The 14,750-nt window shown below is 38.9% G+C and overlaps 1 protein-coding gene across 1 annotated transcript in view; it reads left to right on the top strand.

Annotated features, from left to right (window-relative positions):
* Window positions 1-14,750, top strand: part of MAP3K5 (mitogen-activated protein kinase kinase kinase 5) — a 107,463-nt gene that overhangs the window by 44,414 nt on the left and 48,299 nt on the right. The window contains exons 4-8 of the mRNA XM_082305798.1: window positions 187-380; window positions 646-814; window positions 1,787-1,893; window positions 5,505-5,675; window positions 10,157-10,269. Coding sequence (XP_082161924.1) covers window positions 187-380; window positions 646-814; window positions 1,787-1,893; window positions 5,505-5,675; window positions 10,157-10,269 — 754 coding nt within the window. The remainder of the gene's footprint in view (window positions 1-186; window positions 381-645; window positions 815-1,786; window positions 1,894-5,504; window positions 5,676-10,156; window positions 10,270-14,750) is intronic.

The raw sequence follows: 14,750 nt of genomic DNA on the forward strand, positions 1-14,750 counted from the left end.
ATATTTGAGATGAAAATTGAATTTATGTAATCCTAGGCTTCATGGGTAAAATCTTGGTCTTGCTGAAGTAAGCAGCAGATCTACCTTTGTAACAGGTGAAATTCTTCAGGTAGTATATACAGTTGTTTGATGCTTAGGCTTGTCAAACTGTAACTGCCCTAAATATTGCACCTTGTTTCCCTACAGATGTGCACTGGTAACTACATATTTGTTCCTTATATGATAACTCCACATAACAAGGTGTACTGCTGTGATAGCAGTTTTATGAAGGGACTAACAGAACTGATGCAGCCTAGTTTTGAGTCGCTGCTTGGGCCTATATGCTTACCCCTGGTGGATCGATTCATTCAGCTCTTGAAGGTGGCACAGGCCAGTTCAAGGTGAGTTGTCATTTTGTACCCCTGTGTAAAATTCATATATTCCTGCTGGCAATATAAACGTCAGGCTCTTGCTTCAGGGTGATGGGATGTTTTGCCTTCTGTTGAGACAAATTGATAATTAATAATTTAGCTTGACCGAATCTCTCCATTGACACTGCTCTATCAGTAAATGTTCCGCATATACGTTGTGGGAGAGCTGCAGGGCCAGAAAAACAAATGCAAGGGCCCTGTCCCAAGTTGCTGACGTGAAGTTGTTCCTCTGCAGCCAGTATTTCCGGGAATCCATTCTGAACGACATCAGGAAGGCCCGTACCCTCTACACGGGCAAAGAGCTTGCAGCAGAGCTGGCAAGGATTCGACAGCGAGTGGATAATGTTGAAGTCTTGTCTGCTGACATTGTAATAAACTTGCTGCTGTCCTACAGAGACATCCAGGTATGAATCCTATGCTCTAAGATCATCTAAAACATAATAAATTAAATTACATTCTCAGTGAAATTTTTAGTGTATTTTGCACAGATTTGCTAACAAACTATATCAATAATGCACACTAGTAAAAATCTTTTACAGTATCTTCACTGATGCTTTTTACTTTATTTTGTAGTTACACTCTTTATAGCGTGCCTTTATATAGCAGAAAAGTGTTATTATTTTATAACAGTATCTAAAAAGTACACAACATATAATAACTCTTCTCCATCTCAGCATTACTATGTAATGAACAGCCCATAGAGTGTCTTACTTAAAGGCTATGGTAGCATTCTGCTCTTGATATGTATATGTATTCTTTGTCACCATGCTTGTGACATTTCTCATGGAATCATAACATGTTCATATGCATTTCAGCTTCTGGAACAGTGCTAGTAATTGCTTACTTTGTTGTACATAATTTTAACTGTTGCTCCTTAAACATTTTGAGGTGGTTTGGTTTTAGTTTTGTTTGGTTGGTTTTTTTTAAAATACGTCAGTGAGTAAGCTACTTTAAAAACTGTGGTATTGAAAGATCCTTTGTTTTTGTGGCTCATGCCTACTTCAGAGTTTTGGGATGCCTTAATTCAGATGCAGTTAGCATTGTAATGTCTGTACCATATGAACTCTGATATGTGTTCAGCCCCTGAAACTAACTTTTAATCATGAAATAGATGTACTAAAATTTCCACAGGTCCACACTGAAGCAGTACAGGAGACCAAGTTGTGTTTCCCTGCTAAATACTGTGCATATTCACGTTTCTGATGAGTGCTAGGCTATTTACAGTTTGAGACTGAAGAAACTGAAATCCATAAAACTTAAAATGAACTGAAAATACTTCTTAGTATGAAATAAGAGGTGCTTAGTTCAGAGAGGAGTTTATATAGGCATACCTCAGTACAGCCACCGAAAACTTTATTATTCCCTTGTTTTCGAAGGATTACGATTCCATTGTGAAACTGGTGAAAACTTTAGAAAAACTGCCTACTTTTGACTTGGCTTCCCACCACCATGTGAGGCTTCATTATGCGTTTGCGCTGAACAGGTAGGAATCTACCCTTCCTTCCACTGTTGAACAGTAAATCAGAAATGCAAACTTCACACACACTTGGTAATCCTGGGTGAAGTTCCCCACTGGAATCTTCATATGCAAGTCTAGGGTTTTCACTGAAGCACCTTTAGGGACTCTGAGCTTTGGGATCAAACGAAGCTTTCTTTTTCTCTTGTACTGTCAAATTCCATTCCTTTTCCTCTAGTGTGAATGTTCGATTTGTTTTTCCATAGATTTGCATAATTTTTTCATTTCAGTACCTAAATCGGAGTAAATAAATACCTAGCAGTATTTTACCTCTGTAAAATATACTTTTAACATTACTGTATGAGTGGCAGGGCTGCAGCATTTGTGCAAACTTAGACATCATCTCATTCAAGTCTGAGTTCTGGTGGTGTCAGGAGACAGGAGGAGAACTTTCATCAAATGTCTATCAGAATATTTTATTATAGTAATAAACTAATTTCATGTTCTCTGATAACATGCACAAAATGTGCCACGTGGAACAGCACATGCTACTTTCTTGGGTTAAATGAGAGCCAAGCCTAGATTTTTGGGGGGTTTTTTTGTGGTGTTTTTTGTTTTGTTTTTGTTTTTTTTCCTCTCTTCTCCTGGGATACTGGCAGTTGGGCAAGGCACTAGAAGGGGAGTTTTTCAGAGGAAATTACAGAGGTTTTCTGCTCCCTTGCTGTTATCACAGTGGACATTTTGCTATTGACGTTTAGAGGAATAGACCAGGTGTCAGCAGGTATTGAAATTCTCAAATATAGAAAATGTCTACAGATCTTTCTCCTTCTCACAGATTTGAATATTGTAATTCAGGTTTGCTGAGGAGCCTCAAAGCTGCATATCATGTCAAAGTGATGTCAAAATATGCCACAAGCAATTAGTTGAAAAAATAAACCTGTTTTTGAAACAAAAACCAAAACAAAAATGAAAAACAGGTATTTGGCATTGTTTTGTCTGAATAAAATGTCCAGAACCTTTCTTATTCCTTCATATCCGGTATATGAAGGTATAAATATTGTGCCCTTTTTGTTCCTCCTTTGCCATAAATATATGGAGCTTTGCAGATTAAATAATCCAGCATGTATCTGCCGCTTCTACATAGCCTTCACAAAGGTCACTAGGTGTACCTTGGAGTTTTAACAAGTTATTTAGTCCTCAAGGTCACCATTTTCTACAACAAAGTTACCTTTGAAAACAGGACTTCACTAGTTCACTGGGGCACTAAAAAACCTGCAAAACTGCAGTAGAATCTTTCCAGGTAGATCCTTATACTTCATTGGTTCTGTTGGGACTTCTTGCAGACTGAAAGGTCTGTTTTTACAGATGTGACTGTAAGATGTAGCCTTTGAGGGTATCTGTCATACAAAAGGTCTACACTGTACCTCCAGAGGAGTTCAGATCAGATTTTCCTCTCCCTCCCTTCGCCAAATTGGACGTTCAACTGGAATCCATGACAGCCATGAAAATGTTCATGCTTTGGTGTATGACAAGAAGGAATTACTTGGGCTAATTGTAGCTTTCTCCTTGTTGGGAACGTAGAGGATGCTTCCTGAGCTAAGGCAGGTCTGGAATACTCTGCACATCTGAATGTTTGCTGTGGAAGAAGCTATGCCTCTTGCTTCTAATCCAGGTCACTAGTACGGAAGGATGGAATTAGTCAGGATTAGTCTGACCTAAATCAAGAAAGTGTGTGAGGGTATTGATGATCAAAGAGTAAGCAGAAGGAAGAGTAGGGACCTCTGTCTCTGTAGATCAGCAAAGTGTAAAGGGCTCGTATTACACAACAGTGTTGTGCCTTCCTGGTTTTGTTCTCATTAAGTTCAGCTAGCTATTGGTTTGGTCTGGATTAGTGATACTTGATACAAGATATGGAAGAGTTATCCACCTGAAACTCCATTCTGGAAATTGCCCTTCCGTGATGCAAGTCGGCCAAAAAACATAAAGAAGCGGCAGGCTTACCCTTGTTGCTTTACTGGAGCGGTCAATACGAGAAGAGAAAACAAAAGGAATCAAACCTTCAACAACTGGGAAGCAATCAGTGGGCAGGGCAACTAAAATAACACGGACCTGAAGGAGACTGTTACTTGCTCAGCCAGGAGCACTTGATTTCTCTTCCTGGGGCCTGGGATTGGGAGTACTTGTCCATCTCAAATGAGTACACCAGCCTTGCTGTGCCATTCTGGAAGTACTTGGGGAGCCTACTGCAATTCTGTAGTCTGAGGGGACTTTTCCTAATTTCTTACGATTTGACTGGTCTGAAGGTTGGGAAGAGAGGGCACTGGGCTTCTTTGGTCTTTCTCATCAGGCTGAGATGTGAGCAGAGGTTGGCCCAGCACGTAGACTTGCATGCTCTTTGGCTTTTTTGCTTAGGAAAGCAGTTTATACTGTGTGCTCAAACAAGTGCTTTTGCTCTGTGTTCTTAATTATTTTTATGATGTAAGTGTTCATTCATCCTCTATTGCTCATTCTGCTTGATTTAAACCTTTTCTTCTAAATCACTCCCTTCTGGAGCTGCATACATGAGCTCAGAGCTCACGAGCTCAAGTATCACTTAGAGTGCACATGGTCTGGTCTTGCAGGTTTGACATTGACACTGCATGTGCAGATGCATCAAAACTTTGATACGTTCTTGTAGAGGGGGAGGAAAAAAATCCATTACTGAACCTCTGATAAAGTAGTATCTGCTTTAAGATGGCTGTGGCATTTGATGTGGGTGTTTTTTCCTTTCTTAGGTAGCCTTGTCTTGCAAACTTCTTCAGTGCAAAGCTTGCAAGACAGATAGAAAACCACTTTTATATATTCTGCCCAATTCAAATTGTAGCCACTCAGATACTACAAGCAATTTCTCCAAAAGAAAGTAATACTCTCCCCATACCACCAAAGAATAGTTTTTGCTGAGGAAGAAGTCATTTGCTTGTTCAGTACACAAATACGTAAAAAATTTTAAACCCTTGATACTGAATGATGTATGTATCCAAAATGTGAGTCACCAGGAAGTGTCTAATGCTTGCAATGATGTGGTTTATTTGTCTGAAGTACTTTTGCTCATATTACCTTACTGGCTTCACTTCCTAACCTTCCCTATCATGGGAATTCAGTGTGGTTTGTGCTTTTTGGGTTTTTTGCTTCACATTCAAAACGTATATTAAAAAAAAAAAATCACAAACACAAGATAGAATATTTTTTTCCTTTAAAGCATGAATTACTAAAAAGAAATATTACATACGAAACCGAGGTTTCTATCTTTGTATTTTGTAAGAAAGTAACACATGATCTTTCTAAGAGTTGCTCTTGAGGCTCTTGTTGCTGTTGTCAGTGCTTTGCTCTGGCTGATGCCTCATGAGAGAGAGAGAGGGGGAGAGAGAGAGAGAGAGAGAGAAAATGTGTTTGGGGACTTTTATAAAGGTGTCCCATGATATTAAGGGGGAAAAAAAAAAAAGAAATAGTGGGGGAACTGTGTATATGTAATGTAGTCCATTGTGTTTAGAAGCACATTTTACATGGATGAAGTCGTACATATATATTCAAACATGGTCATGAAAAAGTATTTCTTGTTAACTTTAGGTTTTTTAATAAAAAAATTTATTTTTTAATAGGCGAAATCTGCCTGGAGACAGACAGAAAGCTCTAGAAATTATGATTCCCCTGGTAGAACAGGAAGACCAAGTAGCTTCAGATATGTACTGCCTGGTTGGTCGAATTTACAAGGACATGTTTTTGGAATCTGGGTTCATAGATACAGAAAGCAGGGACAAAGGGACGTTCTGGTGAGTACTGTTTTCCTGGTCTATGTCCGTTTGATAGCTTTGGGAAAATATTCCCTTAAACAAATATATATTTCAACTGTTTTTCATTCCAAATATTTGGCATCCTTAAGGGATATACTGAATCTTCTAATCTTCTTCACTTATTTGTTAAGAATGAGAGATTTATGTTGTTCACAGATCTAGTTCCACGAAGTTCTTGAAGTGCCTCAGAGACTTGGAAGTTTAGGTAGCTCTCATCAGAGTGTACTTTCCTTCTTTTTCCCAAGTGTGAAGTCTCCTGTTTACTGTATTATTCTTAGGAATCTGGGCCAGACAATAATCAGCAATGAATCAATAGGGACATCTGCAATCTGACACCTTTAAGCTAGCTAGGCTTAAAGGTGCTGAGGTTTAACTCTGCATTGATGCCTACAATGTACCATTCTGTCTTTTTTGGCTTCCATGCTCACAAGCAATATGCCTGTTCCAAACTCATGCTGGCAAAAGTTGTATCATCCCATCATCACCATATAGTATATGTGTATTACAGTGGGCTACAGTACCATCGATAGTCAAAACACACAATAGGCTAGACAAATTCTTATCTTAATTTTAGAGGCAAGTATCATGTTTTTTATTGCTTTTGAAAGGCACTAAAACGCTGTTACGTGGAATAGGTTAAAAAATGGAGGCACTGGATGCCATCCTAGACTTCTATAGGGATGAGCTGCTTTTCTCCATTACGATGCAGTTGAGGAAAGAGACAATCTGTGTTTATGTATCCTGCACATCAGATCCTTGTTCTGGTCTTGTGCTCATCAGCTTCCTGTTGAAGTAAATGCTTAGAATGGAAAGCTTTCTTCTGCCTTCGTCATTTATCACTTGTTTTCAATAAACTTCAGATTAGAACTGTCTTTGGTAAAAGATAAGATATAATTGTTTACCATTTATGGCCTCAGAATACAAGTACAGTTTATAATTGCTGGTCATGCTTTACAGTTTTGCAACGCTTACTGGATTTTTTAAAGATGTTGAAATAACGGGAATGCAGCATATTGTTGTCATCCCCTCCTTCATAATTTTGAATTAAAGAAAAATTTTGTTTCCTGTAAGGCAAAGCCCATAACAACCTTTCAAGATTCTGTTTCAAAAAAAAAAAAACAAAAAACTTTGCTACTGTCATGAACTAATATAAAAAGAAAACGGTAGTCCTGTATACAAATACTAGGCATTATCACAGGCTAAATAGAATAAATAGAAATTACTTTTGCTATTGTACATCTTGCTTTTTCCTCATTCGTAGTGCCTTATGAACAGATAAACTTGGAGATTTTCAAACATGGTTGAACTAAGAACGGTCATATGTATAATAGTGGTAATTACTTCTAGGATATTTCATATAGCTATTTTAACACACTTTTAATAGCTGCATCTTAGCAGTCACGGTAGTCATACATTTGATGAGGGGAAGTGATTGCAGTCAGGCATACCAGTTTGGGAAAGGACAGCAGGCTGGCAGCTCCTGCAGCAGGGTAGGATGCTGACTGGCCAGCCCCTAAATAATCCCTGAAGTCTCTGGCAAGTAAGACCCAATACAGGCTGCTCTGTGTGCTTCCTGCCATAGAACAAGGTCATCTCCGTCGAGTCAAGCTGGAGTTTGGCCGAAAGCTGTACCAGATGGGCCAGTTGCTTTTGGTTTGTACTTTATGCTGGATATTGATTTGAGTTCTAGTGTTAGTCATACACCAGGCTTGATGTGGCTGAAGGGTTGACTCATAACTCAGTGGAAGGCTGTTGGGAAGGAGCAGACCTATTCTAGTGCTACAGCAGGCCACAACAGGGGAAGGTGTGTACAGGAACAATGCCCCCATGGTAGTGTTATTTTATATTGAGATAAAGGTTATTATCTCATTTTTAGAGAAATGAGGATGTAGGAGAAGTATGGTGAATTGCATAAGATAATGAGAATTTTGCACCAGAACCAAAGCATTGGTTTTGCAACAACTAGTAATGTCAAGGTACTTTGGTCTACTTAAAAAAAAAAAAAAAATAGGCAGGCAGTGTGCTTACCTGACAATTAAAAAGCAGAATAAAAGACATCTTTCATGTAAATATGAGAGAAGAGATGAAAGATTAATAATTAACTGTCACTTTCTTGTTGCATACTGACAGTGTAAATTAGACTTACCAACGCTATCAAGTCTTTACTCAAATCTTTTCACTGCTACCTCCCTAATTCAGTGTCTGCACTGCAACATTTTCCTAAATGTCAGCTTTCAGTTTCTTGATGGCATTTATAATCGCATCAGCTAAGCCACCCTCTCCTTTATGGGTAGACTTTTAAACCTTACCGCCTTTCTACAATACTGTGCGGGTTTCTCCAGTGATATTCAGGGCATGACAATGAACAGCAATTGCACCGCTTGAATTTAAATCAGCCAGCTCCAATAGAATCATCACTGGCCAAAACTGAGCACATCAGCAACACTGGTGGTGCTTCTGTGGTAACATATTTAAGAAAGGTTTTTTCGGGCTGTTTCACCAATGCTTCTACAAGCAGTAACTATTTTGCAAACTTAAGCTCATCTCCACCTCCTTTGGCTGTATGATTAACATTGTTTACAGCACAAATGTGCCCACCTGTTGACACACATAAGAGATGCTTATTTTATCTTTACATTTTGAAGTTTTTATGTATCTGTCCAAGAGCTAGAGAAATTTTGATAGTCCTGCCAGAAATGAGGCATTTTGGGGCAAAACAAAAATTGAAAGTACAGAGTCTCTTGTATTGGAACAAAAATGCTTATTTTCAAGTTTTTTTTTCTTCTTCTGTCAATCTTTCCTCTCTCCTTTTCCTGATATTGCATGAGGATTACAGCATGAAAGACCTCTAGGGCAAAAAAGGGAGTTCGCTTCCCAGCATCGCTATGTCTCCAGATTATGCCAGCCAACGGGTCTCTTCTAGCTATATACGCTTAGAATCAATGAGTATGTTGTCCTGTTTGGTTGGTGGGTTTTTATGGGGTTTGGGGTTTTTTTTGTGGGTTGGGTTTTTTTTAAGTGAGCAAAAATGTTTTGTATGTACTTTCTTCCTTGTTTTGTTGTAACTTGGAGTATGAGAGGAAAGGCAGATGGTGAAAGAAAAGGATTAATTGAGTCTTCTCTGCTCATCATGCTGCTTTTTAGAGGATGAGACTCTTGTCTAATGATTAAGTTCTTTGGAGGTGGGCAACTGGAGTATAGAAAGAATATATATGTAGCAGATTGAAGAGGAGCCTGTCTTGCAGTTTTGGAAAGCAGAGCTCACGTTAAAAGATGCAAAGTCCTGAATCATTAGAGCAGGAAAAAAACCCAAACAAAATTTAAAAAAAAAAATTTAAAACAAGCCATATTTTTGGCCTGCTAGGATCAAAATGCTTTGGCTTTGCTTACATGTCAAAGCATGGTCTGGAATCCAAATCCTTAGTTTTGCATAGATTATTTTTCTTTCCTTCCTTATCTATAATCTCACAACCTGCTTAATTTTTTTATATAATCCATTTGTTTGTCTGGACTTTTCCCATCCTTTTGAAAGTAATTTTAAACTGCATTGCTTTTACTGTAGCAGAGTTGTGTTGACTGAATCTCTTGTGCTCCTTAACTCACATATGATAGTCTTGTTTGCCCCCTCCTCCTTACAGAGGGCATGTGTGTGTGTGTGTGTGTGAGATGCAACCAGCCACGTTCTTATTCTGTAGAACAAGTTTAAAGCACTGTAGATCTGCTGTTGCTGTTGTCACCACAACTTGTATCGCTAGCATGAGGATAGCATGTGCTGTGTTTGTGCGAAGCCCCTCAACTTCTTTTAAGACAAAATTTAGGCTAGGTGAATACCACTGCTGTTCCGCTTGCTCATGCGCCTGCTCTTGAGGAGAATAAAATCTGGTATCATCCTTTTTTATGTGAATAGACTCATAAGGACAATGTTTATGAGACACCCAGTAAAGAACAGAATTTGAAGTAGCTGAAATCATAGCTAAATGTGAAGAAATGTTCTTGTATCACTTGCTTTTGTGCTTATGCATTTTGATATGCTTGTACATCACTTTAGCAGATCCACAAGAGAATCTAAGGTTTCAAGTAAGTGAAAATTCGTATATTTAAGAGTAAATTAATGAGCTTATTAATAAATATAACTGTGAAACAGGTCTCTTACAAGCTGATAGTAGGTTTTTTTTCTTTAATCTCAAAGAAAATCTAGTAAGATACTATAACTTTACTGCAATGGATGAGTAGGGTCTGTGCTTGTTGTGTGAGGGGAAAGGAAATGGGAGGAGGATGTATAAATAACGGATTCCTAAAAATAACCACAAAGCATGTGTGGAAAACCATAAAATATTTTTGCTTCCATGGATTCTTGCTGTGTAAACAGAAGATAAGCACTTAAAGTACCTAAAAGTATAATTATGTTCCTATTAGGTCGCATTATTTAGAAAGTAAACTTGTATGTTTGTTTTTTCTAGGTTCAAGAAGGCGTTTGAGTCAGAGCCAACATTACAGTCAGGAATTAATTATGCAGTACTCCTCCTGGCAGCTGGACATTGCTTTGATACTTCTTTTGAGCTGCGGAAAGTTGGTAATTATAGCTTGCAAATTCACAGTGAAATCGCATTCTAGTCAAAGTATGACACCACCCACTGTCATAGGGGAAAAATCTGATGGTTGTATACGAACGCTTTGATAGCGAGCATGTGAATATTTAAGTTGGTCTCCCCCACCGCCACTGATCCCACCTGACTGCAGGTGAGCGCTATCATGAAGACCTGGTTCCAGTTCCAAGGTCTTAACTGGTTACCAGAGCTTAGTGAAAACTGACAGCCCTTCTTTGCAATGGCATCATTTGTGTGAAACAGGAACACTTGAAGGGGGAATACACTTCCAGATAGCATTCTTTAAAACAAACAAACAAAAACCCCTGTAGAACTGTAGGGAATATGAACAGAAAGTCCCTCTAAGAGCGGGGAAGATGCACTTGACTTGAGCTTGGGATGGGCTGAGAGAAGAATGTTTTTCTTCCAGTGCTTTCTTTGAGGTTTCCTGAATGTCTGTATTCATAGAATACCAGAGTGGTTTGGGTTGGAAGGGCCCTATTAAAGACCATCTAGTCCAGCCTGCCTGCTGTGGGCAGGGGCAGCTTTCTCTAGATCAGGTTGCTCAACCTGACCTTGAACACTTCCAATGATGGGACATTGACAACTTGCCTGGGCAACCTGGTCCAATGTCTCACCACCCTTGTCCTAAAAAATTTCTTTCTTAAGTAGGAAGAATTAAGGTGTCCATTTTGTTTGTGATTTTGCTGGATCTGAGGAGAGTGCAAAGTCAAGATTAGTCAGTAATACTTTCAGGGAAGGTATGGGAGAAAGCACTGAATATTGTAATATGTAGTAACATATCCTTTGCAACTGGCGTTCTTCTCCATGAATTCGTATAACTCTTGAATTATTGTAAAGTCTATTTTATCCTTCTGTCTCCTGAGGAGGTTGTCAAGTGAGAAAGAAACAATGTTTTTCACTACACAGAATGTATCTGTAATCAATCACTGCTCTAGTTTAGAATTTAGGTGTGCGCTGTATGTCTGGAAGTAATTTTCTAGATAGAGAAGTTTTTTGAGTGTGAAGATCAGAGTAAGATGGTTACTTTCACATAGATAATGGAAGTGAAGTTGAGATTCTCTGGAGTGAATGCAGGTGTTCATTTGGATGTGATAGGCTGCGTAGAGTTGCCCCAATTACTGTGTTTGCCCTTCTGTGAGTGGGTGAGATTTTGCTTTTTGGGTCAGACAGAATACTTTCATCTCCTACACTGAAATTTGAGTCTTTGTGCCAGTGTAGGAGGTAAAGATATATGTTTTGCTTTCTACATAGCATTTGCAAATATTCACTCAGCTGGCCTAATTTTAAATTAGGTAGTTTAGCAAAGCTGAGCTATATTTATTGTGTAGTTTAATTTGAATCCTTCTATTTTAAAGAAACTTCTCAATTGCATGCAGACTACAGCCAACTAGATTGGGACAAATTAATTGTACTGATGAAATCTGGGTGTTATTTGTAGGGATCAGATGTTTGGTATCATCTTCTCATGAGTTTGTCCAGTGTTGTTTTCCCTATTGTTTCTATGGAGAACGTTACAGAAATTAAGGTTCCTTATTACTTAAGGTTCCATCCATGGCTGATGAAAGATTTAGTGAAGAAATATCCGGTAGCTATTTGGTGGAAGGTTTTTGTTTGGGGTTTTTTGTTTTTGGTTTGGTTTTTTTTTTTTTTTGAGTTGTTGGTGTGCCTCTCTCTTATGTAAACACTTACTTGGTGCCTGCTGAAGACCCTTGATATAGCAACCCCTCCTGTTATCTACTAGTGTCTAGCTTTCTTATTTTGTTATGGGAAATATTGTCAAAATACTTTAAGCCTCAGACTGACTTAGCTATTTTGAAACAAGTTTTCAAATATATATATATAATTTAGGCCCTAAGTGTGTCATTGGTCATTGATTTCTTGTTGATAAGACTGTGGTCACTGTTCATAGGATAATAGAATACCAGGTTGGAAGAGACCTCAAGGATCATCTGGTCTAACCTTCCGCGGCAAAAGCACAGTCTAGACAAGATGGCCCAGCACCCTGTCCAGCTGAATCTTAAGTGTCCAATGTTGGGGAATCCACCACTTCCCTGGCAAGATTATTCCAATGGCTGATTGTTCTCATTATGAAAAACTTTCCTCTTGTGTCCAACTGGAATGTCCCCAGGAGTAACTTTTACCCATTACCTCTCATCTTTTCCATGTTATTCCTTGTAAAAAGGGAGTCTCCATCTTCTTTGTAGCTGCTCTTTAAATACTGGAACATGGTGATAAGGACTCCCCTAAGCCTTCTTTTCTCAAGGCTGAACAAACCCAGTTCTTTCAGCCTTTCCTCATACGGCAGGCTTCCCAGTCCTTTGATCATCTTGGTGGCCCTTCTATGGACCCTCTCCAGCCTGTCCACATCTTTTTTTGTATAGTGGGGACCAAAACTGAACACAGTATTCCATGTGTGGCCTGACAAGTGCTGCATAGAGTGGGATAATGACTACTTTATCTCTGCTGGTGATGTCCTCGTTGATGCAACCCAGCATGCCGTTGGCTTTCTTTGCCACAGCAGCACACTGTTCACTGACAGTGAGCTTGTCCGCCAGGACCCCCAAGTCCCCTTCCACAGAGCTGCTCTGCAGCCGGGTAGATCCCAGCCTGTGCTGCACTTCTGCATTATGTTTTCCCAGGTGCAAGACCTTACATTTGTCTTTGTACAACCCAGTTTGTTAGCTGGCTTGAGTTGTGATAGATTCCGAGGATAATTTAGTATTTTCTTTGTCTTGGGCTAGCAATGTTTTAAACAAAAATAAGCAAAACCACAGAGGTTGCGTGGGAAAATGTTTTGATTTTTTTTCTGTCCCAAGAATCTTACATGTGTGTCATTCTTTTGATGTCACCTCTTGTTTAGATCTGCGTGTGCAAGACCATTTGTTAGCAGTAGTTAAATTTGCCTGGCAGTGCTTTCAGTTTGGTGTCCACCCACAGCATATCTGTAGCACATAGAAATTAGAGGAAGTCTGTCTTCTGGTGGGAGATGAGGAGAGATGTGAGAGCAAGCTGGTTGAAGTTCAGTCCAGGTCACATGGAAATGATATTGGTAGGTTGGGAAAGGCTAAGGAATGATATGGTCCCTGAGAGCACTTCAGAGGGTGCATGAAGCTGTAATTAGAAGATGCGCATCTGATGACACTGTCAATAATGTAATAACTCCAGTAAAGCTAAGAATAAATCCAACATCCAAGAGAATTTTTACCACTCTGCATCAGATCAGAAAATTTGCCTTCTAAAAGTTCCTAACTCTACTTGTCAGATAATAGTTCACAACTAAATGATCATGTGAAGCATTAATGAAAATCCTCCTTCTATTTTCTGAATAGTATTGCTTGCTTAACAGTACAAAATTGCAGAACTTAGACCAAAACACAAATGCAGTGCTTTGCATTGACAGTAATGATCTCTGCAGGCTGTGCAACCTTGACGCACAAAGGATCCTGTAATACGAATTGTTCTGTCAATATTTGAGCAAGGAAAGCAGTTTGTTTATAAAGCCTTCATAGTAATATTTAACTGGTAATATCTACTTACTGTATCTTATTTTCTTCACAAGCTGTGGGTATATCCTTGGCGTTATAAAAACAATGGCTTTTCTGGCATTAATGGTTCCTCTATTTTGGCTCGTTTATTTTTAAGGCACAATATTTTTGATAAAATAGACTGGAATTCAGCTGCTGGTTTGTTTTTTGTTTTTTTTTTTTTTTTTTTTTTTTTTTTTTTTCTCCCCCTGTGAATGCCAAATTTATCATGGAAGGAGAGAATGTCCTGACTTTGCCCAGATTTTCTTATGCTCTCAAAAAAACTTTTGAAGATGGTGATGTCAAAATAAACTAGAGAAGAGAAATTATACAAGGTTTTTCATGAAGGTGTTCACTTTGCATGTTTTGCATAGAAAGGTTTTGTTGTTCCCCCACCCCCCAAAAAAAACCCAAACCCACTGGAAAACAAAACAAAACAACCCCACCTCTATAAATTATAGTCTTTTGAACCTATTGCTAATATCTCCACACTGCAACTGTGTTTTTCCAACTTGCTTTTCAGGGATAAGTAAGTTTGTAGATGAGCTTTGTAGAGGAAGGTCAGCAAACTAGAGTGAGTTTTAGTGCTGAGTACCTCATCTTTCTCAGAAGAATTTGATGAGAGGCTGATGTTGTCTTCTCTAAGGTGGTAGGATCCACTTCACAGAATACTTGGGTAAAGCTTCCAGTTCATCCAGGCTACATAACAGTAATGATTCCCAGACTTGTCCTCAGATATCATTGCTGCTACATATCCATCCTTTCTCCTACCATCTTCCTATAGCTCTCGCTTACTCTGTGAGCTGGGACTCAAAATCCTTGCTATCACCAGTCTTAACCTCCTAACAAACACTTCTCCCTGCAACGCAAGTAATCCCAGTCCCTCCCCATGTGAGTTGTGCTTTTCTTTACAACCACCC

The sequence above is a fragment of the Platalea leucorodia genome, assembly GCF_965183815.1.
Source record: "Platalea leucorodia genome assembly, chromosome: 3".
Taxonomy (NCBI): domain Eukaryota; kingdom Metazoa; phylum Chordata; class Aves; order Pelecaniformes; family Threskiornithidae; genus Platalea; species Platalea leucorodia.